The 27,484-nt window shown below is 53.6% G+C and overlaps 2 protein-coding genes across 11 annotated transcripts in view; both read right to left on the bottom strand.

The window, feature by feature from the left end:
• Positions 1 to 686, bottom strand: part of PRRC2B (proline rich coiled-coil 2B) — a 48,649-nt gene extending 47,963 nt beyond the window's left edge. For 6 of the 10 annotated variants that reach the window (XM_021414265.1, XM_021414271.1, XM_021414269.1 and 3 more), the window contains exon 1: positions 522 to 684. The gene's annotated coding sequence lies outside the window, so the exon portion shown is untranslated. Of the gene's footprint in view, positions 1 to 473 lie in introns of all 10 variants that reach the window. The other 4 variants (XR_002443694.1, XR_002443695.1, XM_021414268.1 and 1 more) reach the window with 2 other exon arrangements.
• PLPP7 (phospholipid phosphatase 7 (inactive)) lies at positions 14,999 to 27,451 on the bottom strand. The gene is made up of 2 exons (XM_021414135.1): positions 23,574 to 27,451; positions 14,999 to 15,806 (listed from the first exon to the last, which is right to left on the bottom strand). Exons 1-2 carry the CDS (start codon positions 24,022 to 24,024, stop codon positions 15,442 to 15,444), a joined length of 816 nt encoding a protein of 271 aa, XP_021269810.1. The 5' UTR covers positions 24,025 to 27,451; the 3' UTR covers positions 14,999 to 15,441.

The following is a 27,484-nucleotide window of genomic DNA, read 5'->3' as shown; positions in this document are numbered from 1 at the left end:
TCAGCTCTCTCAGTAACCCTTTCGCAGGCTCCCGCACCACAACAAAACAACCGAGAGCCTTCTGGATGCTCCCCCCCCCCAGCCTCCCCCTCCTTGTTTTGCCGAGACGCACACAGCAGCGCGACAAAAATATCTTTGTGTCACACTCGAGACGGCGGCGAAGCAAACAAGCCGCGAGCCTCAGGGCCGCCCCCAGCCCCGCGGCCTAAGCAGCCCCACGGCCCGGGCGGGCCCCGCAGCCCCAGGCCTCACGGCAGGGGCGGCTCGGGGACAATGAGGCGGCCCCAGGGATGGGAGCAGGCCCGGGGGAAGGGGGAAGGGCCGCGGGGTGCCGCAGCCGCTGGGCCCCGGCTCCATTTTAGGGCTGCCTCGTCCCACCTTCCCTCACCCTCCCCTCCCTCCTCCTCCTCCTTCTCCTCTCCTCCACCCCCCCCCCGCGCTCGCCCCCCTTGCCTGCCCCCGGTCCCACTCACCGCCCCGAGTATCCGCGGCCGCCGCGGCCTCCGGCCCCCGATACCCACCTGCGGGGGTGGCTGGGAGCCGGGAGCGTCTGAGGAGCCGGGTGCCGAACGGCGATGGGCGCGGGGCGCGGCGGATGGCAGCGGATGGCGCGGCGGGATGCGGGGCGATACGGGTTCTCGCTGCCGCTCCCTCCTCTCCCTCCTCCTCCCCCGGCCCGGCCTGTCAATCCCGCGCGGGAGGGAACCGCGCCGCCGCCGCCGCCCTCCTCACAGCGCCCCCTGCAGAGCTCCGCCGGAGCGGCGGCTGAGGGCCGAGCCAAGATGGCGGAGGAGGAGGAGAGAAAGGGGCCGAGCTGCGGCCCCGCGTCCGCCCCGCCCTACTCTCCGCCTCCGGTTCCGCGCAGCTCCCGCGCAGCCCTGAGGGAGACTGTCCCTCAAAGCCGGCGGGGCGGGTCTCTCACGGAGGCGTCCGGAGAGCAGGGGACAGTGAGGTCACCCAGCGCCAGCCCCTGCCCACCAGGTGGCACACACGGGCTCCACAGCTGCGTGCGCCTCCAAAGCGTTCACCGGGTTCGGTCACCCTGTGCTCGAACTGTTCGTGCTGCAGAGATCCCTTCAAGGGGATGGCATTTCTATCAGAAGTAGTGGGGTCTGCGGGGCTGGGAGCGGATTGTCCCTCTGCACTGGCACTGGTGGGGCCGCACTTCAGTGCTGTGTTCGGTTCTGGCCCCTCACTGCAAGAAAGACCCTGAAATGAAGCCCTGGAATGTGTCCGGAGATGTGCAGCGGAGCTGCGAGGGTCTGAGCACAGCGCTGTGGGGAGCGGCTGAGGGAGCTGGGATGGTTCAGTGTGGAGGAGACTGAGGGGAAACCTCATTGCTCCCTGCAATCCCTGACAGGAGGTTGTGGTGAGGTGGGGGTCGGCCTCTGCTCCCAGGGAACAGCGATAGGATGAGAGGGGATGGCCTCATGTTGTGCCAGGGGAGATTCAGGTTGGGTATAAGGGAAAATTTCTTCTCCAAATGAACGGTGACGAACTGGCGCAGGCTGCCCAGGGAGTAATGGAGTCACCGTCCCTGGAGGTGTTCCAGAACCAAGGAGATGTGGCACTGAGGGACATGGTTAATGGGCATGGTGGGATGGGTTGGGGTTGGACTTGGGGATCTGAGAGGTCTTTTCCATCCTTTATGATTCTATGTTTCTAAAAGTTTTGTCTCCTTGATGAGGAAGCTTTGACTATTGTGGGGATTTCTGTCCCGTCAGAGCCTTTCCCTTCTGCAAATGCAGGGGAAGTTGGCCTGGCGCTCCTCCTTCATGGAAGAAGCATCCCTTGGGAAGATTTCACTCCAGAATTACTGATTTCTGATTTCTTCTCTCCGTGATAATGGAAACGAACTCAGTAGAGCAAGACAGGCACTCCTGCCCTGGAAAAAAACTCTACCCAGCCATAAAATACAGGCAGCCTCATGAGGCCAACAGTCCCTCCTCAGCCTTGAGCAGAACTTGAGGTCAACACAGCGTGAGCAGCATCCCTGGCAAGAGGCTTGCACTGAAAATGCTGTAGAAGTTGCTGTGCAGTGCAATTCTCCATCCAGGGCATCTTAAAGCTTGGGAGTTGTCAGACTGTCGCATGCAAGGACAAACCATTTCCCCCTTTCTTTTTCCATTCCTGTCCTCTAACACTCTTAGACTCATAGAATCGCTAAGGTTGGAAATGATCTCTTAAGTCCCCAAGTCCAATCCCAACTCATCCCCACTATTCCCAATGGCCTCGTCCCTCAGTGCCACATCTCCACAGTTCCTGAACACCTCCAGGGATGGTGACTCCACCACCTCCCAGGGCAGCCTGTGCCAACGCCTGCCTGCTCTTTCTGAGAAGAAATTTTCCCTAATATCCAACCTGAACCTCCCCTGGTTATATTTATTTCTCCCTATTGCATGTTGTGATGCACCAGGCATGGATTTATAGGAGATATCCATCCATTTTTGAAAATGACAAGCGAGCCCTTTTAGGGTGTTTTTGGTTGGAGAAAACTCACTATAAATCCTTAAAATCTGGGCTTAGGTAACATTTTCAGGATCCCTGCATAGATCATGACACATTCCCCTGCTTTGCCTCAAAGATGGCACTAAAGTTTCAAAATTCTGCTCAGTTTGAACCGTCTTGGTGATGTCACTGCAGTGACAAACAAGCCTGCAAAAATCATGATGGAATACTGGATCGATCCCATAAATACATGTTATACACACTCACACGTGTGGATATAGATATATGTATATGGAATAAACACCTGGGCTCTTGCCCAGAGGAACTGACCTCTTGCAAGTGCACCCTTTGGCTTACCTGTGATTCAGCTTGCTGCTAATGAGAGGTGTCTGATCTCAAACACACTGAGAACGAAACAGGGGGAAGAAATGCAGGAACCATCTTCTAGACCATATGTGTTGTTCCTATGGTTGATCTGCACAGCTGCTGAGGTTGCCAGGCATTGAGCTACCCAGAGATGCACAAAACCCATCGTCTGACTGTTGGATCACCTCTATCTCTGTATGTCAAAATGTCACATTGCTACTGCCCCTTTGGCATCTCTTCTCACCTTCCCCATCACATTTTTTCCCTCTGGGTTTATCAATGCCCTCTGCTTCTCTCCTCATAGACAGAGGAGCCCACCCTCCTTCCTGGCACTGCCAACCTCCCACCATACGGTGTTGATGCACCATAACAGCAAACACCCAACAGCATTATTAGTGTTGCCCTTCAGGAGCTGGCCACTGTGAGATCCCCTCGTTTTCAGTGACTCATGCAGCCACCTACAACACAAGCCACTGGCAGGTGACTCACAGACTTGCCCAGGTCAGCACTATGCACACCTGCTGCTGTAATAAGCAGTTCTCCCAAGGTCTCTGGTGTATCTCCAAGGCAACGATCCAAGGCCAAGGGAATTGATGTGCCAATTAAAGAAAACACTAATGCAACCTGTTGTGGAGATCAAAAGGATGCAGTAAACAAATGAAAGACAATTCTACATTCATTATCGTATGAGTACACTGCAGCTCCTGCAAACTGACATCTTCTCTACCTGTGCCCAGCAGCACACTGAGGCTACTTCCATGGGTCTTTGTACAGTCTCATGGCTCAGGACTGGGCTTCTCTGTTCAGAGATGGACAGAATCAAAACAGTGAAAAGCCATCATCTGTTCCCATCGTGGAAAAACGTGGCTCCAACACAGCCTGGTTTGTGGGGCTGCCACCAGACCTTGTCATGAGGCGACAAATTCCTGAGCCATTCTAGAAATGTCCTGCAGCACCTTTCGCCTGCCAGTGCATAAATCAGAACTGATTTCACTGGTGGGATTAGACCCACAACAGACAGCGGTGAGCAGGACGGGGTTGGTGAGAGGAGATCCAGACGGAAATCGATGAACAGGTTTTGCCTGCTTGAAGCTCAGTGCACAGCTCTATGCAGGATCCATTCTGCTGCCTACTCTGATTTTTGACCTCTTCCAGAGAGCTGAGCGAATTTCCCCTGGACGTGAGAGTCAAACTCAACCTCCTGCTTCCTCTTCCCAGGATTAATCACAAGTGAATGCAGGAACCCTGCTGTGTGCTTCGTTCTTCCCCTAATTAAGAATCCTGTCAAATAGAAAATAACCACTGCAGAGGGCTTACAACCCTGGTATAGGATCTGTATCTACAGAAATGTCTTGTGCTCTAGGCTTCCCAGAATTAATTGAATTACAGTTATATTCTGCTTCTTCCTCAAACATTTGCTCTACATCTATAAATCCTCAGTCACGGCTTGCATCATTCAGGCTGGTTTACAACACAGCAAACTAAAGGCTAAATGCTCTTATGCCATTCTGCTATCACTTTGCTCAGCTGTTAATGGCAGCCTGCAGCACAAAACAGGCCCTTTCTCTCCTGACCGTCATTCACAAAACATCACAATTCCTTTAGAAAAAGCGAAACAGTCCTGCTCTGGATGCCATCCAGAGGCCGTTCAGAGCACACAAAGCATGCGTTTGCCTCCTGGGGTCAGATCATGGTCCTTCTTGTTTCTCATCCATCTCAGACAGCAGCCAACATCAGCTGCTGCAGAAGAAACAAGGTGGGCAGTTGTGGAGTAACCTGTCCACAGAAGAATTTGCTTTATAACCTCATGAGGTAGGGGCTGCTTTGTGCCCTGAAGCGTGAAAATCCATTTCAAATTCAGTTGTGCCTAAATCAAGCCGTGCCTCATGCCTGCACTGACTTCATTAGCTCATCTGAGACTGCTACAGGGAAATTCAAGCCTACGACTAAGTGAGCAGGGCTTAGGACCCAAACTCTGTCAGGAAGAACATGAGAAGAGTTAAACTGTCAAATAGATGAGGGGGGAGAGAAGACACGAGTGGCTCGGGCAGGTCCCTGTAATCCCATTTACGACACTGCGTCAAACAAAATAAGAGTACCTTCAGTTGCAGTTATAAAAGATTTATTTTCCCCCTTTTATTTAAGGTTTAATATCAGTGGAGGCGGTTTCATAAAATTCTTTTTAAGAAGGAAAAAAAAAGGTGTTCCAATGAGAGAGGAAGCTGGAGCCTCTTACCTCTCTGAGCTCACAGTACGAAATGCAGGGAATGGGAGAAGACTAAGAAAAGAGAGGAATCTTGGTTTTTCCTCCAAACTGGGTTAAATATGATCAGGGAAAGCAATGATTGCAACACAGTGCTCATTAACACCAACTTGTGGCAGGGACTCTCTGTACAGCTAATTAGGTACCTGGGGTCTTGCAACGCAATTCCAGTAGCACTGCTTTCAGAGCCAGTTTGTAGAGTATATTCATGTTTTTCCCTCCACAACATTAGTTGAATTCATCCAGTTTCAATTCTCATTCAGATCTCCGTGCCAGGGCAGGATGGACCCACTGACTACTGTCCCAGTGAGGCCAGGGCTCCCAGCCCATCTGATTTGCTGTTTTTTTCCTAGTTCTCTCAGGTCGGAGCAGATCCAAGCAGCTGTTGCTCCTTCTAGCTGCTGGATCAGGTAAAGGCTGATCCTTTTCTTTATTCCCTTGTGGCCCCTGGGAATGGCAGGCTCTGTGTACAAACAAGATGCCATCGAAGTGTTTCCATTTGCCAGACTATTGCTTGTCCTTTTAAAGTCTGCAGACCTACACCATCCTTAGGGAGTGAATGCTCGCTGCCTGTGGGACAAACCCAAATGACCATTGAAGGCACTAAAAAAGGAAATCATTTTAAACAAGGCTGATTAAAAGGAAAAAACTATTCTTCCGAGGAGAAGTGGATTGCTTTCAGCTGCCTTTAGTGCTGAGCTTTGCCTGCTATGAGAACCAAACACCAGTTGCCTGATACTGCACGTATTTTGGAGGCACTTCATCAGCCATTACTTCAGCTTCTCCCTGGGTGTGACTGCAAAACAAAGCTACAGCTTCTGCTGCTCCTGGCTTGGTGATTTTCCTTTCAGCTGTGTTCTTCAGAGGCTAACAAGGCTGTTCTTCATGCAGACCTAAAAGCTGAAACTCCTTTTTGCTACATCCACTGGGAAGCCTTCCCACAGCCGTGGTTGCATAAACAGTCTCTGCCAAATCTCCCTTTTTTAAAGGGTCTGAAGAAGGGAGGAAATGAAGACAAATATCAGAGTCCAGTTATTTGGCATAGGATCCCAGAGAGCGCATCTCAAAGCGCAAGAAATATTCCTGAGGAAGGCAACATGTGACAGCGTTAGACCAACTTGTCTGACTTCTACAGCAATTCATCAGCTGGCCACCAGATTAGGTAAATATATTGGCTTTGTTTTGCTCTAAAGTGAAGATTAGCAGTTGTCCCAAGCAGCACTAGAGCCAGACCTCTGGAGAACCAATGCACATGCTTTAACAACAAACCCCTTGGCTTTTGAAAATGCGATTTCATTCACTTCAGTCCTGAAAACCACTTCCAACTTCAGGGACAAAGAGCCAAATACTTCAGGCTGGAGTTAGCCACCAGACCTGCATGGACAAAGAGGCTTGGGCACATGGACAGATGAAAATCCAGTTGCCCCAAATTTATCAGAGGTATTTTGAGGAGTTGGACTTGACAATCCATACGGGTCCCTTCCAGCTTGGGATATTCTTTGACTTACAATGCCTAATACTCACTTGAGACTTAAACTCGCACATAATTTTGTTGCCTACCTTAAAACCCTACAAACGACTACAGATGTGGTAGGAATACACGGTCAGGGACGTGTTTGTGCTCACAGCTCCAGCTTTCCATCACAACCATCCGATCTCCCTGCTCCATGTGCTGCAAGACAGCTGTTCTTCCACAGCTCAAAAATATCTCGCTTCCCCCTGCCAAAGGGAACTGACAGCTGCCTCTGAACGCGATGAAGCTAATGAGAATAAGTGATTTTGTTAGAAATGCTGTAAGCAAGCGGGCTCTGAAAGCACAGCTCTGATCTGTGATGGGATCAGCACAGCCTGGCCAGCGTGTGCATCCTGCACAGGCAGAGGCTGAAGTGATAACTGGCAATTAACAGAGGCTGAAATGATAACTTGTGATTAACAGAGGCTGCGGGATTCACCTCCAGAGCCCCCAGGAAAAGGTCATTGTTTGGAACACCTCCAGAGCTGCAGCATTCCTTTTATTCCACGGAGGATTTATGAAATGCCACTACACTTTAGTGAGCCATTTTTCTCCTGACTACATTTGCCCCTTCTGCCTCATGAGAGCTCACGAAGTCCCCTGCGAGTTCAGCCTGCTCTTTAATTATTAATGCCATTCCTAAATATTTCAGCGGGAGCTGAGTGTCTCCACCTGGGAAGACGCAGCTCTACCCGAGGAGATCTAACCCGGAGAGGCCGGGACCTCCCGCCGGGGAATTCCTTTGGGATTCCTGCAAGGAACGTGGGGCATCGCGCCTGTGGGGCACAGCCGAGCGTGGGGTTAACCCACCCGTGGGGCCCTTCCCTCGTCCCCGCAGCCCGGCGACATCCTGCCGCGTCCCCACTAGGGGGAGCGACAAACCCGTCCCCAGCGAGCCCAAGGCTTGTCCTTGAAGTGAGGGGACACGGGGCGGTGGGAACGGGGCTGAGGAAGCTGGAGGGGATGGGGAAGGAAAAGCAGAGCCCCGGGGGTGGAAATCAGAATGGCTTAGGTTGGAAGGGATCGTAGAGGCCAAAGGAAATGAGGGAGGAGGGAGGGATGAAGGAGCAGCAGGGAGAGGAGGAAAAGGGCTGGTGGGGAAATTTGTCTTGTCCCCTTCTCCAGCTCTGGTCGCCATCAAGGGCAGGGACTAGTTTGCATGCTAGGCTCAAGAAGAGAGCAAAGGATAAGGGACAGGAATAGGGGGGAGGGAGGAGGACGGGAGGAGGATAAGCTATGGATGGAGCTGCTCCTCCCAGCAGGGCTATGGGAGCTCCTTTAGGGCTTGGCCCCAGCCCTGCCACAAGTTGCTGGGCCAGGCAGGACACAGCCTGAGCAGAGGGAGATTGGAGCAGTTTGGGATGCTGTTCCTAGTGCCAGGAATAGTATCCCAAAAAACTATGGCGACAAGAGCAAAGCCTCAGAACTTCCATTGGAGTGTTGCGGAGCCAGATCCCAACAGCTGCAGTGGTCCAGGAGCAGAGCAGGAGGGAAGGAAGAGAAAAGGGGAAGGAAGTGATGCTGCAGCTGCAGCTAGGGCTGCTGTAGGCCTAAAGACAGCTCTCCGCTAATTACAACCTGCCCAGGGAGTGCTAATTAACCTGGCTAATTAGCACCAGGCATGGTAATCACTGACTGGCTCACTTTCCAGCTGGAATAGCCCAAACCCAGGCTGTATCGTCTCTGGGGTATTGCTGTGCCATTCTTTCCCCTGAGGTCTCACACCTACCTGCAGGGTCCCTAAGGGCCCTGTGCTTCCTCTGCTTCATCCTTGCAGCCCAGGAAAGTGTGGGCAAAAGAGGACCAAAGCAGTCCAGCAGAGATGCGGACTCCAGCCCACCCAAATGGCCGCAGGGTTCAAGTACGCCTGGAGTCTGCAGTAGTGTGGGGCCCCGCAGTGTACTCCAGCCCTGGGATGGGCAGGCAGGATGCTCTGGTCCAAGAAACCCGATTCACCTCCCCTGGAGCCTGCACAGGGCTGGTTTTAGGTGAGAGGAAACAGAGGTCCTGGGACAGAGGTGCGATGAGGCTGATTTCAGCATCACCAGGAGCTTCTCCTGTGCTGGCAGGAGGTGAGGGTGGCATCAGGGGCTGCCCAGAGCCCTCACACACCTTCTGCCCAGCCCTGTGGGTGGGGATGTGGTGGGAAGGAGCCCCTGACCTTGCCCAGGGCATACACCTCTCCTGGCCGTGGAGCAGACAGGCAATGCCAGGACTGGCAGGCACTGCAGCAGGAGCACGGCCAGGGGGTTATTAATAACTTGCTGAGTCAGGGGGGGCTCTTGGGTTTCAGGATCACAAGACACAGGCACCAAGAGGCTCAGATGCATTCCCCCCCATTCCTACTTTCTACACTGACAGTGACAACTGGGAAGCCAGGTGGGGGCTGATGTTGGAGCTGGGTGCCCTCAGGCGTCATGCTGCCTGCAGGGCTGCCCAGCCCCATTCTGATGGTCCAAGGCACCCCAGGAGATGGACACTCAGCTGCTGGGACACGTTGGTTCACCAGCTCCTTGTTCAGCCCCATGAACTACAAGCAGGATGTGGCAACAGGAGCCCTATTGCCTGTCAGCACAATTGGATCACGCTGTAGGGAGATAAATGAGCACCACGGCCTTTGCTAGCAGTCCTGCTTCCCTGTAGGGTCCTCTCTGCAGCCCCCAAATAGGCTGTGATGGGGCTGCTGTCCTGCTGCCACCCAAAGGGATGGAGCCAGGGACATTGCAAGGCACAAGGAGAATGTGGAAGGTCTTGCAGACACGCACATCGCAGTGTCCAATTGAAGGAGATTTTCAGGGGATAAAAGCTGCAGGTTAGGGGTGAGATGTCCCAGAATGAACCTTGTCTCATCCTGGCTGCCACGACATCACCCATGCTTCTGCTGAAGCCCTCAGCCCCGCAATGTGGGCAGGCTGAGCTCTGCTCTGGGATGGCGATTCCTTCCACTTCGCAGTGGAAAAGCGGTCAGTGATGTGGAACTGATTAACTTTCTGATGCAACAGCCCATGGCAGCTGTGTGCATTGCCAAGGTGCGGTTTCTCCAGTGGCTGCTGTGCGCCTGGAGCAGCGGGAGCAACCTGAGCCTGAGCCCTGCCCCAGCAGTGCTCCTGGTATCCGGCATCACCATGTCTTTTTCCACCCGGGACAGGACCAAAATACCCCTGTCGCACCCATCCGCAGCAGCTGTTGGGGACATCACGCTGACAGCGCGGGCTTTCCCTGTCCCTTCTGCTGTCACAGTGCTCGGCCCCCGGTGCCTGCAATTGCTATTGCTGTCGTTGCCACTTGCAGTGGCTGAAAGAAGTGAAGTGCTGAGGCTCTGCTGTGCTCCACATCCCCGGAGAGATCTCGTTCTGTGGTATCAGGCTGTCTGAGCAGCCAAGCCCCGCTCGTTCCAATTAGCCCGATAGCTCTCCAGTCTATCTACCTTTATGGATGTGTTAGCATCTTACTGCTTTCTGCGCTGAGCCCAGGTGGAAGGGTGAGCAGGAACAGCGCGGTGCTGTGCAGAAATGGCATTAACCCTCACCGTGCCCCTCGCTCATTGCTGGGCAGACTGACACTGATAAGCCATATCAGAGGGGCACAGGAACCACATGCAGCAGGGAGCACCCCACGGTGTTAACCTATGGGCTGGCGAGGAGCGCACACCTTTGGTTTTAAACAAATGTTTTGCACTTCAGGAGATGTCTTTGGATAGATAAACGATGGAAAAGCCCTGAAATCTTACAAGATTGTGGGTGTGTGGGTCTCCTTCCTAAATGGGTGCTGCATCCAGCAGGGCCTGTCTGTAAGTCCACGTACCTCACTCGGACTGTAACAATCATTTACCGATGCGACGCATTCCAGCACTTAAATAAGCTCCTTGAGAGGGAGAGATAAGGTATCGGCTTTCCTGTTCATCTTGCCCGTCTGTCTGCAGCAGATAAGCATGTTGGGCAGCAGGAAAAAGGTTATCTAAAAAGGAAGCGGAGCAACGGCCACTGTTATTGCAGGAGGCTTTGAAAAAAGGAATGCCACCAGGAATCCCGCAGCCCGACGAGCCCTTCCCGGCGGGACGTGATTGATGGTCGGAGCCCAGCTGCCTTCCTCCCAGCCAGAGGCATCCTCCCATCGATCCTGTGCTTCCACAGGCAGAACGCCCCAAACCTGCTGCTTTCCTTTGTTCCCTCCTGCCCTGCACCTGCTGCAAAGCTTGGCCTTGCTGTAGCATCCCTCGTGTCCTTGGGAACCTCTCTCCCACCTATCACAGAGCAGAAGGAGTGGGAAGGGGTTCTGGACAACCCCCAGGCTTTCTTTACCTATGTATCTGCTTGGGACAGGGCAGTCACGCCACGCTGGGGGGTTTCATCTCATTTTGCCGGCTCCCTCCTGCCTCCCTCCCAAGTCATTCCCTTCGTGTGCTCCCCTATTTCACTGATTCCCATTAATCTGTGTTTTACATAACCCCTGGCATGTGCTGGCCACGAAGGCTATGCGTTGCTGTGCTATTAATACCCATCTTTAGGTTTAGGATTTAAAGCAAATAAAACCCTCTTGCAGCCCAGGGAAGCAAACCATGACAAACCAATGCTGGCAGCTTGGAGGTGCAAATCCCAAAGGGGACAGAGCATCCTCACAGGGCACCTGCACCCAGATGGCAGCGGCAGGTTCCTTTACACCACGTGTGTAACTATTGCACAGACCTTCAGCTGGAGAAAAATATCACTGAACACTTGGAGCGCTTTGGTCTCTGGGCAAGTGTTTCGCTAGCATTCATCATTGCAGCTTTCCGCTCCAACTTCGCTGCACTTATTTTAATTAATCTCTGCAGGTCTGGATTTTCAGCTCTGATGGTCTTGCAGAAGCCTGCTGGTCCTGGGAGGAGCTGAGGAAGCAGATAGGGTCCTGGAGATGATACTGGGGGGAAGGGGACTCAGCAAGGACTGGGTGGTTTTCGGGGAGAGAAAGCCAGAAATTTGGCTAGAAACAGAAGCTAGAAATGTGGCTGTTAGAAATACTTAAACCAGGTGATATGTCAGTGCAGCACCCAGGTCCCCAGATCCATCCCCACCCACCCAGAGGCTCAGAGTACCCACACTGCAGAATATAACCACACTCCCGGTGCTGAGGTGCGATCCCGTTCACCCAGCACCCACTGAGCCAATTTGTTCCAATGCTGCAATTAGCACTTCATCACGGCCAAGCTCTAATTCCTCCCAGCCAGAGTGGCTTCCCCTGCTCAGCTCCAGGGCTGTACCTTGCTTTGGAGGCTGGAGGAGCTTCTCCCCTTGTGGTTGCTCAGGCCACAAGAGGTTAAGTGTTTTATGCAAGTCCTGAGATTAACTTTCCCTAAATCTGCAATTCTTCCGTGCCTTCTATTTTTATAAAAAGAAAAGGGGAGGGGGGATGGTATTTACAAGGGATTTCACTCAAATAATGAAATAAATGTGATCAGCTGAGGGACCCTTAATCCGCTTTGACTCTCGCATCCTGGGGAATGACCGCGGGGATCTTTGCTGACACCGATCCCAGCGAGGTGGGGAGCAAAGCACCTCTTGTGCCTGCCCAGCCCTGCATGGAGCGCGGGACTGGGAAATGCCGAGTGCTCCCTTACCTGGAGGACATTACCTGGAGCCCTTGGGTTGATTCTGGAGAAAATATCCTTTTGGTCACCTGCTCACCCGCAGTGACCGGCCACGTCTCTGTTTCAGGTTCCCTGGCTCTGTAGCATACCCCTGTGGGAAATGAAGGAGCCCTCCTGTGCCTTTAGGCTTTGCCCAGTATATTCAATTTGTATCCTGGGAATGACATAAGTAGTTATCACTTTAATGTAAAAACTCAGCTGACAGTCAGTCACGCAGCTGATCTCCCTGATTGGGGGAGAAGTCTCTGAGCAGGAGACTCTTCAATCTGCAGCTGCTGGGGCTGTTTTGGGGGAGCTGGTTAAGCCTGTGGGTCCCTTTGTCACCCCAGAGAGAAAAAAAGGATGAACTAGCACCAGAACCCTGCTATTGCAGAGAGATCTTGTGTAACGGCCTTCCTAATGCTCCCGAGCCCTCAAATCCACCAACCCGCACCCTGGGTGCCAGCCAGCGCCTGTGCTTCCCTGCCCATCACAGCTTTGTCCCAAGGGGCTGTCACCCTGGGGCTGCAGAGAAGAACCCCCAGCAGCCCTGGGCAGCCCTGCTGTGGGAAGGATATGTCCCACTGCAATCCCACTCATCACCAAGGTCACCAATGCACAAAGTGTTCAAATCAATCACGTGCTTCGGCTGGGGAGGGGGAGCTGGACGCCGCAGCTGTGATTCCCACATATGCCCACAGATATAATCCAGATTTGCTACTTTTCTAGGCACCTCATACATTTTTTTTTCCTAATTATAATCTCTTTTTGCTGCTGAGCACCATCAGCATTAGGGTGCGGGGAGGAGGAGCTCTGGCTGTGTGCAGCAGCACCATGAGTGCAATTGCTGCAGCTCTCCTGGCTGTGTTCATCAGCACCATGAGTGCAATTGCTGCAGCTGTCCTGGCTGCATGGATGCATGCAGTGTGGCAGCAGCCCCCTGAGCCCCTATTTCCCCCCTGTGAGGCTTTTCCTAGTTCATCTGTTAGGAGAACTGAAAGCAGAATATGCCCAGACCCACCTGGCTGCAGCCCCCCAAGAAGGATTGGTTCTTCTTGAGTCTCTTATGGCTGAATCTGGGGGCCTGAGGGCAAAGGGAAAGCACCCGCATTCCTGAAGATGCTCCAACCATTCGATGCATCCCCCTCCCCAAAAACCTCCAAGGAGGGAGGAGCACTCCTGGGGCTGGAGCCTGGCTTTAGGCACAGCTGCATTGCTCTCCTTGGGACAGGCAGGAGCCCAGGGCTGGGAGGCAGAAATGGCATCCACAAAGCTCAAAGCCCAGGGAGATTTCCCTTTTCTTCCTGCTGCTGTACACTCCCTGCCTCCAAACACTCAGGATCCATCCCTTTGGGTGCAGCACAGGGTGTTGGATCCCTCCCAGCTCCCAGCACAGCCCTCAGCAGGGTGGGTGAGCGGTGTTCCCAGCCTGTAAGCTGGTCTGCCTGAGCTCCGGGGACAAATAAGGACACGGGGGGGGGGGCAGCCCCATGGCAGTTCCCCGCCATCCCTCACCGTTGCCATAGAGACAGAAGCTGGATTTCACTGCAGCGATGCTGGTACCCTGGGCACAGCAGGGAGAAGCACACCAGACAGGCTCAGCATCAGCCTTGCACCCATACTGTGCCTCCCCAACACCTCCATGCAGTGAGCATGAGGGTCTTGGGGCACTTTGAACTGGACCCTTCCTCTGGATCAGCAGGATGCTCATCCTTAAAAGACATGGAGCCCTCTGCAATTCCCACTCATGTGCCCCAGCCTCGGTGCAGGGCTCTGTACTGATTTCCCAGCCGCAGACACCTGCCAGGGATAGATTTTTCCATTTATCGTATTTTTGCATTAATTATCAAAGAGCAACAAATGTTAGCAACCTACAAGAGCCATTATCTGCATGCTGTCTCCTTCTCGCCAGCCTGCCCTGGAGGAATGGGACTACCCAGGGTGCTGGGATGGGTGGGAGCACAGGATCTGATTGCTGCCTGGCATTGCAAGGCAGGGGAGTTCTGTTCAGCTCGGACGGCCAGGAGGACAGGCACATTTGCAGAAGCATCCAGCCAGGAAAATGCTGGGTCCGGTAGAGCCTTCTGTCACCTATCAAACAACAAACTCTCCTCCAAAGAGAGGGAAACTACAGAGAAAGAGAAGGTTTTGTGTGAAACAGGGGGTTTTCTTAGCCATGGCCATGACCTGGGCAGGGAAGAGCTGGTTTTCTAGGAGGAAAGCAGCAGCAAAAATAGAAAGCAACAGTACTGTGCTGGTGCATCCCACTCCACAATCAGCCCATCAGAGCACTTCACAGACATCAATTAGCTCCGCCTTGCAGTCGAGGAAGGTCAGGAAAGCCCTCCTTGTTTCACACCGGGTAAGACACAGATGCATTCAGGATTTTCCTCTGCAATCAAGTTGGGCCTGAGCCAGCAGCCTGGTCCTGGCCTCCTGCCGCCCTGCTGGGTGCACTAGAAAGCATCCAGGGCTGTGGGGGACTTACCTTGGGCATTGCCATCTATAACATTATCCAGCATAAGTATAAACTTATAGTTGTGAAGAGGCAGAAAAATAATCTTTGCTGTGCATCTAGACCTGCTTTGCAAACTCACCACAATCCAACACAATGCCCCCTGCCAGGATGAAAATGGGCAGCAGTATTTGCTGTTTAGCAGGCAAAAAAAACCCCAACCCACACACACCCCGTGGTGAGCACAAACCTCAGAGCCACCCCGAGCTGCCCTCTGTCCCTCCCCTCAGCAGAAGAACCAAGCCGGGCAGGATTTTCACAATTATTTATTATCTGTGAAACGCCAGCAGTGTCCTGACTCTGCACAAGACACGGTCGCTTGGCTTACAAAAAGAAAAAGCACTGTGGCCAAAATCCTTTAGCCTCCAGAAAGTTAACAAACGAGTCCTCAGGAAGATCTTAGGCGCTGCCCACGCTGAGGACAAACCCAGGTGCGAGGCGAACCACCCCGATGAGGCAGACGGAGCTCGTTCCTCTCACCCGTGAAGCTTAATTTGATTGCTGTCCAAATACAGTTTGAGGACGTGGCCAACAACATGGGTATGGCCATTGGGTGCTAAAACCCAATCCATTGCAAGAAACTTTCTTTTCCAGGCAGGGAAGCAACATTAAAAAACGCCACTACTCATGGAAGTTACAATTGTTTCCAACAAACAACGGGTAAAAAATACCGGGAGGGGGACTCAAAGTGTCTGCTAGTTTTGGGCGGAAAGGCATCAAGTCCCCGGCGTTCACCAGATGGATATCAACATCTGACACGTGTTGGAAGACATCCATATCAACTCCACCAGCCTGAACTGCAGGTAGCCGAACACGAAGCCGGAGAGCACGTCCGTGATGTGGTGCCGGCCGATCATGACGCGGGAGAAGCCGACGCAGAAGGCCCAAAGGACCAGCAGGATGCGGAGCGGGATGGCCAGGACCAGGTGGTTGAGTAAGAACTTGGAAAGCATGGCGGCACGGCTGGCATGACCGGCTGGGAACGCGTAGGTGTCCATGGTCAGGTAGTCCAAGAGGCCGGGGCTGACGTCGTACGGACCCTTGCGCTTGGCCAACTTCTGCAGCCCGGCCACGATCATGATGTCCAACAGCAGGGCTGCAAAAGGAGATCGAGGCAGAAGTCAAGGGCAGTTTGCAACGCTGAGCACACAAAGGTCGTGTGCTTTGTCCTTAAAGCAAGGATCGAGTTCAGTTCTAGCCCCTTCTAGCTGCAGGTCACCCAGCTGGCAGCTGACCTCCCAGCTGAGCACTGCTATAACCACTACACAGTGTAGAAACCCAAATCACAGAGCTCTGGCTCTCAGCACTAAATCACCTTTCAAACTGCTCTGGAACAAAACCCATCTGTACTTTACCCTCTTTCTGTTCATCCCATTCCCCTAACACCAGCCAGTGCTCCTGGCATTTCTACTTCCCAGCCAAACTCCAGCTTTTTCTTCCCAGACACAGGTGATACCAGGGCAGCCCAGGGAGGTCAGTGTGCGCACGGAGGTGGTTGGAGCAGAGGTGCTTTAATAATCCTTTCATTCAGGGGATGAATAAAACAGACCTTCAGCACTGCTAGGTTAGATACTCATCAAGCAGTGACCAGAAAGCAGAAAGCCTCATTTGCTCGTGTTTCTCAATCTGAAGGCACGCCAGCATCAGAACTGGGGGGATTAATTTGCTGTTAAAAGTAAAAAAGTAAGAACCAAACCCAAGTGTGCTCCAGCGGGTGTTTTTCTGTACTTCCCCCTGCCCTTTCTGTTCCCTTCATGATGAAGAAGCGGTCTCAGCATCTTGCCCAACCCCAGCTGGGGTTGCAACCAGCACCCGTCTGTCTGCAACACGCACACACAGCTCCTGTCCCCAAAACAGGCATACCCTTCAGGCCAAGAGCAGCAGAGGTCGGAGGGGACAGAGCCCCAGGAGGAGCCGTGGGGGGACTACTGCTGACTGAGCAGACAGACGGACAGCCAGGGCTGTCAGATGTGCAGCAAAGAGGGCAGAGAGGTGTGAGCACAGGAGCAGGAACTGCAGTTTTAAGCCTTATCCGCCATGCACATACAGGCAGCATTGGGTTGAAAGCAGCAAAGCCACCAAAGGAAGGGTTTGATCTTGCCCATTCCTTCTCCCATGCTTTTTTTTTTCCTAAGATCCAGACTTTCCCCTTTAGCCTGCTTTAAGAGAGGCACTGCAAGCCCATCCGATCACAGAAAGTGCCATTAACATCCAAAACTTCCTTACAGCACAAACCCAACACGCAAGCCCTGCCCATCTGCGACAATTCTAGCATCAGAGATCACCTTGGTCTAGCAAATAGCCAACATCTGGCTTCAGATGCACAGTAATGAGCTGAAAGCGAGCCCCCTGGGCAGATATTTTATATCTATTAAAAAGAGAAGGAAAACAATTATCTGCCTCGCTCCTACTGCCACACGTTAGGAGCCCATTAGGAGCAGAGAGGCAAGACCTGCACAGGCAGAGCACAAGGACAAACCCATAGCACTGCCTCAGCAAACCAAGCCATCCGCAGCCCTCTCCCCAAAGGGAAGCTGATGCAGCTGAGGTCTTGTCCCTGCCAGGTCCCCCCTGTCCCAGCCCAAGCTGCGGTGACAGCAGGGTGAGGGGCTGTGCTTGCTGCCCATGGGCATCACCTGCCCATGCTGGAGCCGCAGCATCTCCCAGGGACTGAGTGGGCTCCAGCTGAGATGTTTACATAAATATCAAAACCACAGCTGAAAACCAGCCTGGGTGCAGTGCTGGGGGGTAGAAAAACATGAGGAAGCCAAAAAAGCTTATGGCCTCATCTGTTCCCACAGCCTTGATCCACATGACATGGTGCACATGGGGCTGATTGCTGCACCCAGGCACGTGGCAGAGGAAAAGGGGGTGCAGTGGGAGCAGTGTGCCCATCCCCTCCACGTTATAAGACAGGACAAGCCAGGTGGCAGCTCAGTGCCCAATGCCCCCAAAGCCAGCAGCACACTTTGTCCCCTGCCCCACTGTGCCAGAGGCCACATCTAGGGCCCAGGCTGGCTCTGAAGGTGCTTTGTTTCCCAGATGAGCCAACTTCGGGCACATGTCACCCTTCCTAGGAAATAATTCCTTTTGATCCGCAATTAGAATTCCCCCAACATTTGCTTTGAACTGTAGCTGTTCAAAGCCCTGTCCTTACAGCCCTTACAAGCCCTGTCCTACTGCTTCTGCAAGGAGCTTCCCAAATCTCCTGCAGGCATGAGGCTCCCTGACCTGGAAAATGAGCCATTTGCAGCCTTGGCGAGTTGACACTAATGAAAGATGCAGGTTTCAGAGCATTGTCACCCTCGCTCCAGAGGAGCCAGATGAGCTCCCCTCCTCTGGAATTGAACTCCTCTCCTGCATTTTCTTCCCCAAACGTGGCACTGTTAGGCTCAGGAACTGACAAAAGGCCCAGATGGCACGACACAGTTAACCGATGAATCAGACGCTGTGGTGTTTTGGGGAAGGATACGTTTTGGCTGAACAAGCAGCAGAGGGTTCTGGCCACTGAGTGAAAGGCACGTTGGGCGAAGTGGCCACAGGGAAGTGAAAGAATGGCAGGAATCAGCACTGTGCAATTAATTAAAAAATCCAGTGACTGATCCCATCACCATACTGCACCGAGGTTGGCCTGGGCCCTGCTACCCATTCAGCATCCCTGCTGCTGCTGCTCACCCGCTGCACCTCCGCTGCCTCTGCTCCTGCCAAACAGCTGGGGACAAACCCATGCACCCACCCTAAGGATGCCCCGTGGGGCAGAGCCCTGCTCAGCCCTGCTCAGCCCTGCTCTGCCCTGCTCAGCCCTCTGCAGCAGCCAGCAGCTCGTGTCCCTGCCCAGCGGGGCAATGGGAATTTGCTCGGGAGTGACAGACACGAGCATGACTCATTTCCCTTGTTTATTCCTCCTCTTCCCATTCAGCAACCCTCGCACTTCTTTTCTCTTTCAATCTGCGTTCAGACTGAGGAATATTTTGCCTGCTCAGTTTTAAGCTTCCCACAGTTCCCTGAAGGATGCACACAGGGATTCAGGGCTCACGCCATCTCCAGCACCAAACAGCCAGGACCCGACATCGATGCTGACCATGGGGGCTGCTCAGCCCTGGATCTAAAAGAGACCTTGCACAGATCCACGGAAATATCCCCTGTGCCTGCTGCAGCCACAGCAAAACAGGCCCCAGCCTGTCACCGACTGTCCTCTACACGCGGGGACACTGCAGGCTGCACGTCTGCCCTGCAGTGAACAGAATGCACTTGCCATAAAGCACGCAGGAGAGGAAAGGAAGGGGGAAGGGAGCTGGGCACTGCTCACTGCTCAGAGCTGCCTGAGCTCACCAGGGGTGTGGGGTAAGGATGGCACCAACCGAAGGACCAAGGGCAGGAGAATGATGGGCAGATTAGCAGTCTGACGTGATGAAGAGGAATATTTAATGCCAAGCTGGACGTGTCGAGATGGATGCAGGGAGTGGACGGGGGCTGGGAGCACTCCTAAGCAGGGAACGCACACAGGGTGCCAGCCCTTGGGCTGCTCTCTCGTCTGCTGAAATGCTATCTGCCCTGTCTAGCTCAGAAAATCCCCAGCCTCACAGTGGGAAAATGAAAGGGAAAAAATAGACACATCTGGCCCCAAACCATCTCTGGGGCTCTCAGCTTAGCAAGCTCTGCTGCGTCCGGACTGATCCATCTGCCAGCGCAGCTCCCTGTCCTCTCTGCTGGGTCTAGGCTGCTGAGCCCCGAGGCTCAGCGGGATGAGTTTGTCTGTACTGCCTGGGCATTTAATCTGCTCGGTGACCTTTAACAGCAGCGGGCTGTACGATGTGAATTTTCACTGCACAGATTCCAAAGGAAAGCAGCTCCGTACGCCAAGTCCCTCTGTACGGCTAGAGGAGGGTCAGCGGGGTCTTGATGGACCCAGTGAAGGCATTTCTTTCTCTATTTCCCCCCTAACCTAACACTTTCCTGGCAGTCTGCTCTTGTGTGGAGGCTGCATGATGAACTTCAGAGTTCTCTCCATATATATTTATAAATACACATACATAAGGCTCAGGATCAAGTCACCATTCTGCTGAGCACCATGCCTCAGAGCGTTATGGCTTTGTTCCCAATTGGACTAATGCTAGGTCTGTGTCCATGGGGAGAGCATGGACTCAATTCTTGCCGACCTCCAAGCCTGGAGAAATGGCCCTGGCCTCTCCTCCCTTCCTCCTCCTGCAGCAAGCAACCCATCCTCAGCCCGCTGGGCTGCTCCCCATGGCATGCCTGCAGCACTGCTTCCCCTGATGGTGATAAATGCTTGATGACAGCAACAAAGAGCTGACCCACCCACCAGCAGCGGGATGTGGAGCCAGCTGGTGATGGGTGAAGGCTATGGCCCATGTCACTGTGACCAGAGCAACCACCAGGCTTGGCTCTGACTCTTTCCAGCACGCCATGAGGTTTGAATCCCTGTTTCACAAAGCCACGACCAGAGTGGAACCAGATATTTCAAATCAAACACAACCACATGCAAGCGTTAACCAAGCAGAGATCCTCCTGCAGCCAGGGCATGCAGCTGAACCACAGCTAACCACACAGCCAATTCTGTGCCAGTTCTGCTCTCTAAACACAAGAGGTGGACCCCACCGAAAGCACCAGTTTGGGTAGATCACCACATTCCATCCCCCCCTGCTCTAAGAAGGTGTCCAGATCTGGAAAGACCATCAGTCTAACGAGATCGGTCTGTTTAGCTTAATGAATAGGAGGTGAAGAGGTGACTTGAGCACTATCCAAAATATTGAAAGGCAGAAGGGATGCTGGATAAAAGAGCTATTCAGCTGAAGAGACAATGGTATGCAGAGGCAACGGAGGGCAGGGAACAGTCAAAGGAAGAGCAAGGCACTAGTGAGAAACACCTACCACTGCAGTGATACAGAAATGGTTCTGACAAGTTCACCGCCACTCAAAACTTCACATCTGATTGAGTGTTTGGGTTTTTTCCCTTTGCAAATTGAACAGGAATAAATTAAGGGATGTGCTAGCGCCCGTATTTTGCCGTGGGTTAGATCAATGATCCAAATGTTCTTTGCTGGCTTAGCAGTCAATGAATCACTACATTTGGATCCACACTCTCACCAGATGGATCAGAACCAGAAACCAAGGTACTGCTTTCCCTCAAGAGTTTAACAGCGCTTCTGCCTGGTTCTAGAGAAGCTCCAGTGATTTTAGTGGGAGCTTCATACCTGTTTTCCCTCTGAAAACCTGCCTGTGAGGTTCACATGATTTTCTGAGCGTTTCCACGAGGCCCTTGCAATTGCAGAGAAAAGCCTGAATGGCCCTGAAATTCCAACAGTGACACACAAATAAAGTGAGCTTTAACTGGGAGCTTTCCCGAGCTCTGGTTTTGTGATGTGGAAAAGGGGAGCAGACTTTCCTCCTGACTTTCACAGCCAGGGCTGGCAGTACCAAGGCAGCCTTCCTGAAAGCACATTCTGGCAGCGGGATTCTGACAGTGGGCACAGATAGCTGTTTTCTTCCATCTTTTCAGTAACAGGCTGAGATCGTGCTTCTGTGTTTGGCATTTGCTGGAAAAAGATTACGATGAGGAGGAGAATCAATAAATTCCATCACAGATGACAACCGCGGAGAGAAAACATTGCTGGGGGTTGCTAATCAGCATCAGCAGACAGGATGGATGGTGTGTCCTGGGGAGAGAGGTCAGAACCCCTCACCCTAAATGCACCCACACTTCTTGGCAGAGATCCTACCCAGAGCTCCTCCAGCGCAGTTCCCCCCCTCCATCTGCAGTGGTGCTCCTGCCAGGTTACCAGTCCCATTTCAGCAGTCTCCTGTCTCCTCGCCTTGAAAGCCTGATTGCAAATCCTAAACAAGTGCTCTATGATGGGCTGGCTCCCTGCCCAGAGACTGCATCAGAAATTCTGCTTGATGTATCAAACTCTGAGCAAGCCAGGGGGAAGGGTGGAGAGCCGGGGGGGGGGGGTAAAGACGGGGTGCTGCAGACAACCCCAGCTTCCCTGCTTCCAGGAGCCCAGGAAAGCACCAGCAATCTTCCCTTCTCCCTTTGACCTGTCCCCACCGATCTGCTGGATTTTGGTCCTAAGAAGACAACAGCAAGAGGGAGCCAGGACGCCAGATGCAGCAGCAGTGTCACACTCCTCCTGTTCCTCCTGTTCTGGTGGGTGGTGTGGGTCTGAGCCCCAAGCTTCCCTGCTGAACTCCATCTATCAGCAATGCAGGTGTTACAGCAGTAGCTGCTCTGATATTAGGAGCTCCTGACTGCAATCTCAAATATCAACCCAAGGCCATGCTCACAGAGTCCTGCTCTGCAGAGCAACACGAGTCCTGCTGAGAGCTCTGGTGAGAGGCTGCAGGCACCTTGGTCAGCGCTCCAAGTCTCAGCGCAACCTGGAGCTGGCTTTGCATTTGGCCTCCTCGGTGGCAACGGAAGAGCAAGAAGGCCTTCCTTGGTTTAAAGCCAAAAGTGGCATTAACTATTCACAAGGATCTCAAATATTTTGGACTCAAAGAGGTCGGTTTTCAGGCTCCAGAACTGTCAGAGCCTCTCAGGTCAAGAGACCTCTGGAAATTGTGCTGGCTGATGTCGGCCGCCTCCTATTTCATCCCTGTGCCCTTTCAGATGGAGCTTCTTTTCTCAGCAAGGGTTTGACCCAGAGCACTGAGCAGCCTGGGGAAGAAGTGCTGACGTCGGCGGGCCCTGCATCACGCCGATGCTATTCTGGCTTCCTCCCTGCTATGGCCTCCCCTCATTGGATGTCACAGCACGAGGACAGCCTCTTCAAAGGCAGAAGGGAGAACAGGGAGGCTACAACTGCGCTTTTCAAACCAGTTCAGCACAGTCTTTGCCCTCCTTGAAGGGTGAACTTCTGGAAAAAAAACCCAGGCTGTATTGCAGTGCCCATACCGCACACACTACTGAAATAAAGCCTCGCTGTGTCCCCTCACAGGGCTCCCTGAGAAACAAAGGCCTAAATCTAACTCCTTCAACCCTCGTGCTGGCCAAAAGTGGGAGCTCTGCATGCCTGTTTTGGGGAGGGTGAAGAGCTTAGGGTGATCACAGCCACCATCACAGGGCCACAGGCCAAAGGCAGAAGAGAGGGAAGAGGAGGGCCTTGGGGGAAATGGCCGAGGTGGGCTGGGATCTGGGGCCTGGATGTAGGGCCTGGATGTGTCATGGCTGGGACACTGGCTGCTCTGACATGAGCCTACCTCCAGGAGACTACAAGCAAAGGACCAGCAGGAGAGCCAGAGAGATCAGAGCCGTCCTCATGGCCACCAGGTGAAATGAGTGCACGGAAAAGGGGACAGCAGCAAGAAGGGCCCCCCTGGGATGAACGATGTGAGATCAAATTGCAGTAAGGAAGGATACAGGACTCCATCAGGCGGCTGCTGAGGTGTGGAGCCAGGGTCTGCTCAAGGAGGAGCAGAGGGGATGGAAATGTTTGTTGTTTTCTTCCCAAGGCTCATATCCACATATCAAATTTACAATATTTATGAGTTCCCCAACCCAACAAACCACCAAGGCTGATGGCCATAAATCAGCACCGTGACCGCTGGCATCCACCTGCACTCACAGACACTTTCTTGGCCCCACTGGATCAACCCAGACTCGTGTGGGGCTGCTCCGTGGGTACGGCCAGCCACCAGCATCCCCACACCCCTACCAACAACATCCATCACCCCAAGTACCCAGGACCAGCATGAAGCTGCCAAGGCAGCCGATAAGCACAGCGTTCCCCCAAAAGGTCACTGACCACATCGCGGTGGGAGCAGCCAGAGGAGGAGCCCCAATGCCACTGTCCCTTGTGACCGGGGCTGGGCAGTCCCGTTGGGACGGAGCTTTGCCACTCACCTAGCAGCAGGTTCATGAGGACCTCCTGGCCCGCCAGCGTGCTGCTCTTCACCAGGCAGATGAGCGTGCCCGCGATCCAGGGGATGCCGTGCCCCGTTATCCCCAGCAGGTTGATCATGGAACGGGCACCTCCCCAGGACGAGGCTCGGTTGGCGCACACCCCCAGCCGCTTGGACATGCAGATATCGATGGCCAGCAAGGAGTTGAAGGCGATTCCCTTGAAGGAGGGGTTGAGCTGCATGCAGTCCTCTTCGGGCAGCTGCTGCGATTGCCTCCGCTCCTTGGGGTTGCTGTTCTGGGTGCCGGCCGCCGCTGCTTGGCCGCTCTGCTTTCTGCCCGAGCTCCTGCTCTCCTGGGTCCCTTTCGGGGGCTGGTTCAGGGAGAGGAACTCAGCCCTGTTGAGGACATTGTTCCTGTCTCGCGCTCTGGACCGCGTCTGGGATGCTGGCATTGCAGTCTCTCTCTAATTGAACCTGCTTTGCGAATACCGGGAAGGAGAGAAATCCCTCTTCTCCCTGCAGAAATCTTCCCCCACGCCCACCCTCACAAGCTGTGAATTTGGGAAGCTACAAAGGTTCCCCTCTGTTGCAGTTGCCCCCAGCACAGACTGCAGCTGTTAAATATAGAGTAAGGAATGCACATGGCTGTTTACTTCATGGGCCTAGCAAGCTTGGAAGGAAAATTAATGCCAGGCTTGGCAGCCACTCCAGTGCCAGGGAAAAAGGTTAAACAGCCAATAGATTGGAAGAAGAGGAGGGAAATGCTTTGTGCCAAAGGTTGGTTGCTTCTGGCCTGGTCTATTTAAATCTTCCAATAGCTTATTTCCCAGGGCTGCAAGGGAAACTGGGAAATGTAGTTTGGGTGGGTTTTTTTTTGTAGTGTAATTCACATTTTAGTATCAGAGCATCATCACTGGAAGAGAGCATCGGTGCCGGGAGGGATCACAGTGCTCCCCTGGCAGTCAGTGCAGCCTCTGAACTGGGCATCACTGGGGGACTTCCCTGCCAAGGGCACAACCTGGCTCCCTCCTGGCCTGGTCTGTTCTGTGTCTCCTCCCCACTGGTGCACCCTCAATAATATTTCCCTCTCCCCGATGTGAGCACCGTGCAAACACCCCCAGCCCCATCCCCACCCCACGCTCAGCCCATGCCCCTGCATGGCCTCCATCGCTGCCCTGCCTCCAGCCCCAGCCGAGCAGCACCTGCCTTTTGATTAAAGGAGACACTGCGCCGCTAATGAATTCCCATCCCCCTGCCCCCGGCGCTGAGCGTGCCCTAAATACCGCACGCGTTTCTGCCGTGTCATCCCGCATCGCATCGCAGACCCCGCGCTGACAGCAGGTGACAGCGGTGCCGCGTCCCTGAGCTGCGCGTGGCAGCGAGGGCACCAGCCCCAGCACGGCGGGCACCGCAGCCCTGGGGGGTCCTGGGGAGGGAGGTGGGAAAGACGAGCGTGGCACCAAGCAGCAGAGCGGGCACGGCTCCTTGTTCCGGTGCTCCTTACCCATAGAAATGATAAGTTGTAAAGGTCAGCGTTAGTACAGGTAACGCTGGGAAATAGCACCCACGTCTCTTTAAAAGCCTTATCCAAAAGGCACGGGAGAGCTGAAGCGCTAAATGAAAGCTGGTTCGTGGCTGTCTGAGACAGCAAGGAGAACTTTGCGCTTGTTATCTGTGGTTCTCCAAATCCTCGAGCTGAGCTGCACACCCGGTCCGTGCCCGTCTGACACCCACGCTGCCATGCTGGGCCAGCAAATCCATGCTGGAGCCCTCACTTCCTCTTGGGTTTTGCTTATGAATCAAAGGAAAATAACACACATCAACTTATTTCTGAACCACATCCTCCAGGAGCCTGTCTCGAGCACGTGACAGCGCCCGTGGGCTGCGGGAAGAGTTCTTCCCCTCCTTTCCCAACCCATCAGCACAGCTCCTTCCAGCTCAAGGAGCGAATTACTGTGGGGCTGAGGCAGCCCATGAGCACGCCCCGATGCCACCTGCTCGCTGCAGGGCTGCTGAGGTGCAAGGCTCCTTGCAAGCATCTGTGCGCAAAGAGTTAACGCGATGGTGGCCAGGAACCTGCAGAAATAGAACAGCTTGGCTCGTCACCTCTTGTCCCCTCCCCTGCTGGGGATGCTGAGCTATTACTGAGCACGTTCCTCGGGAGATGTCACTGGGAAAAAATACCCTGCAAGCACCAGGAGCTGGTTTCATCTGGTGCCTGCCTGTCCTCTGACACGTTCGTGGACATGGGGGTTTGCTCTGCACGGCACGCACTGGGGCCAGCACCGTGACAGGCATGAAGGAAGCACACAGTGCTAACGTGCCCCTGGTGAGAGCAGAGCGGGAGAGGAGGCAGCCTGGAGTCACATTGGTGGGGCTGCTTCTGCTTCATGGGGAAGAGGAGACTCTGCCTTTCAGCAAAGCTGGAAAACACAAGGCCGATGGGACCACACCACGAGGCAGCGATGGATAGAGCATCAAGCGCACAGTGGAAGGAAAGCAACTCCCAGCATCACCAGCTCCTCCCAGCTGGTACTTGGCCTCAAAAGCCAGTTCCACCAGCGAGGCACAGGAACCGCTCCGTACGATGCGTGGTGGAGAGCAGTGATGTTTTAATCACACTGACCGGAGCGATGCGGGCAGGCGTGGCCAACACCGAGGCAAACTCCAGCTGAAGATGAAAAGCTGCTTTAATTAGAGTGAGATGATGCCATTTCCCAGCTGACCAGAACACCGGTGAATGCCAAGTTGAAGCAAAGCCTGGGTGAAACTTCAGAGGAGATGGGATCTCAGAATATGCAGCTTCACCAAATTCATAGTGCTCCGGGAAACTGTGACAAGCTTGTTTGAAAGGTGTGAAAGAGTCTTGGAAAATGTCAAAGTATTTCAGCACCTTCTGGAGGTTGCTGAAGAAACTGGATTTTTCATTGGGAGATGCTCATTTCATTCTTTCCTGGGCTTCCTGGACTCATTCTTAGTTTTTCTCTCTGGTTCGGGGCTGATAACAGCGCCCTTCGCAGAGATCCTCAGAAGTTTCAAGCAGGTCAATATTTAGCCAATGTTTCGAGAAACATAGGAAGCAAACCATAACGATACACTGCGGTTGTTCCACTCCCTGCCACGCCATTGGCACAAAGGTCTCCGGTGCACACCCTGCCCGTGTCCTGCCAGGGAAGGGCAGCACCCAGCTGCAAGGTGCAAGGGGATGGGGGGAGATCCCGGGCACACACGGGCAGCAGCCCCCAGGGCCTCAGGGGCAGCAGGAGCAGGGAGAAGGGATCTGCCCTGCCTGCCTGCGGCGTTCCCTTGCCAGGAGCACCCTGTGGCTCCCATCTTTGCTGGAGGGCAGACAACAAGTGCAAGGATGTTGCAAAATGCTGAGTTTGCTGTTCCAAAATGCTGAGTTTGCTGTAAGCGTGGGGCACGAAGGAGTAACAGACATTTCATTAGCTCCAAGCAGCCGTACCGCGCTGCAAGCAGCACTAACAAAACCATTTTTACTTCTCAGTGCAGAGGGTTCCCCCTTTGGAAGAGAGTCAAGGTGGCTGTGCAGTGCTCGGTACAGCAGCTATTGCCCAACACGTGCACACCTGGAGCTGAGCTCCGCTGGGTGGCACTGGCACTGACCAGCAGCACGACCCCTAAAACTACCCACAGTACCCAGGGCACTGCGGCCTCTGCCCCTTCCCACCCCCTGTTCCAACTGCTGCTCAGAGAGCTTTGCATTTCCATTGCTTGAACCAGCCCCTCCAGCCCAGATTTGGCAAGGGAGACCATCCCTTTAGTGAATTGAGCAACCAAGAGAAAAACCTTCACCTGCAAAAGTGAGAGAAAATGCATTGCATTTAAGTTAAAAAAAAAAAGGAAGGAAGGAAGGAAGGAAGGAAGGAAGGAAGGAAGGAAGGAAGGAAG

Source organism: Numida meleagris, chromosome 16, assembly GCF_002078875.1.
Source record: "Numida meleagris isolate 19003 breed g44 Domestic line chromosome 16, NumMel1.0, whole genome shotgun sequence".
NCBI classification, from domain to species: Eukaryota; Metazoa; Chordata; class Aves; order Galliformes; family Numididae; genus Numida; species Numida meleagris.
The sequence above is the reverse complement of the archived record's forward strand: the minus strand, read 5'-3'. Positions and strand labels throughout refer to the sequence as shown.

Excerpts from the sequence above, each read along its gene's own strand:
- PLPP7 (XM_021414135.1), bottom strand. The coding sequence starts at position 24,024 with ATGCCAGCATCCCAGACGCGGTCCAGAGCGCGAGACAGGAACAATGTC. Across the intron at positions 15,807-23,573 it reads CCTCATGAACCTGCTGCTAG|CCCTGCTGTTGGACATCATG; the intron begins GTGAGTGGCAAA and ends CTCCTTTTGCAG.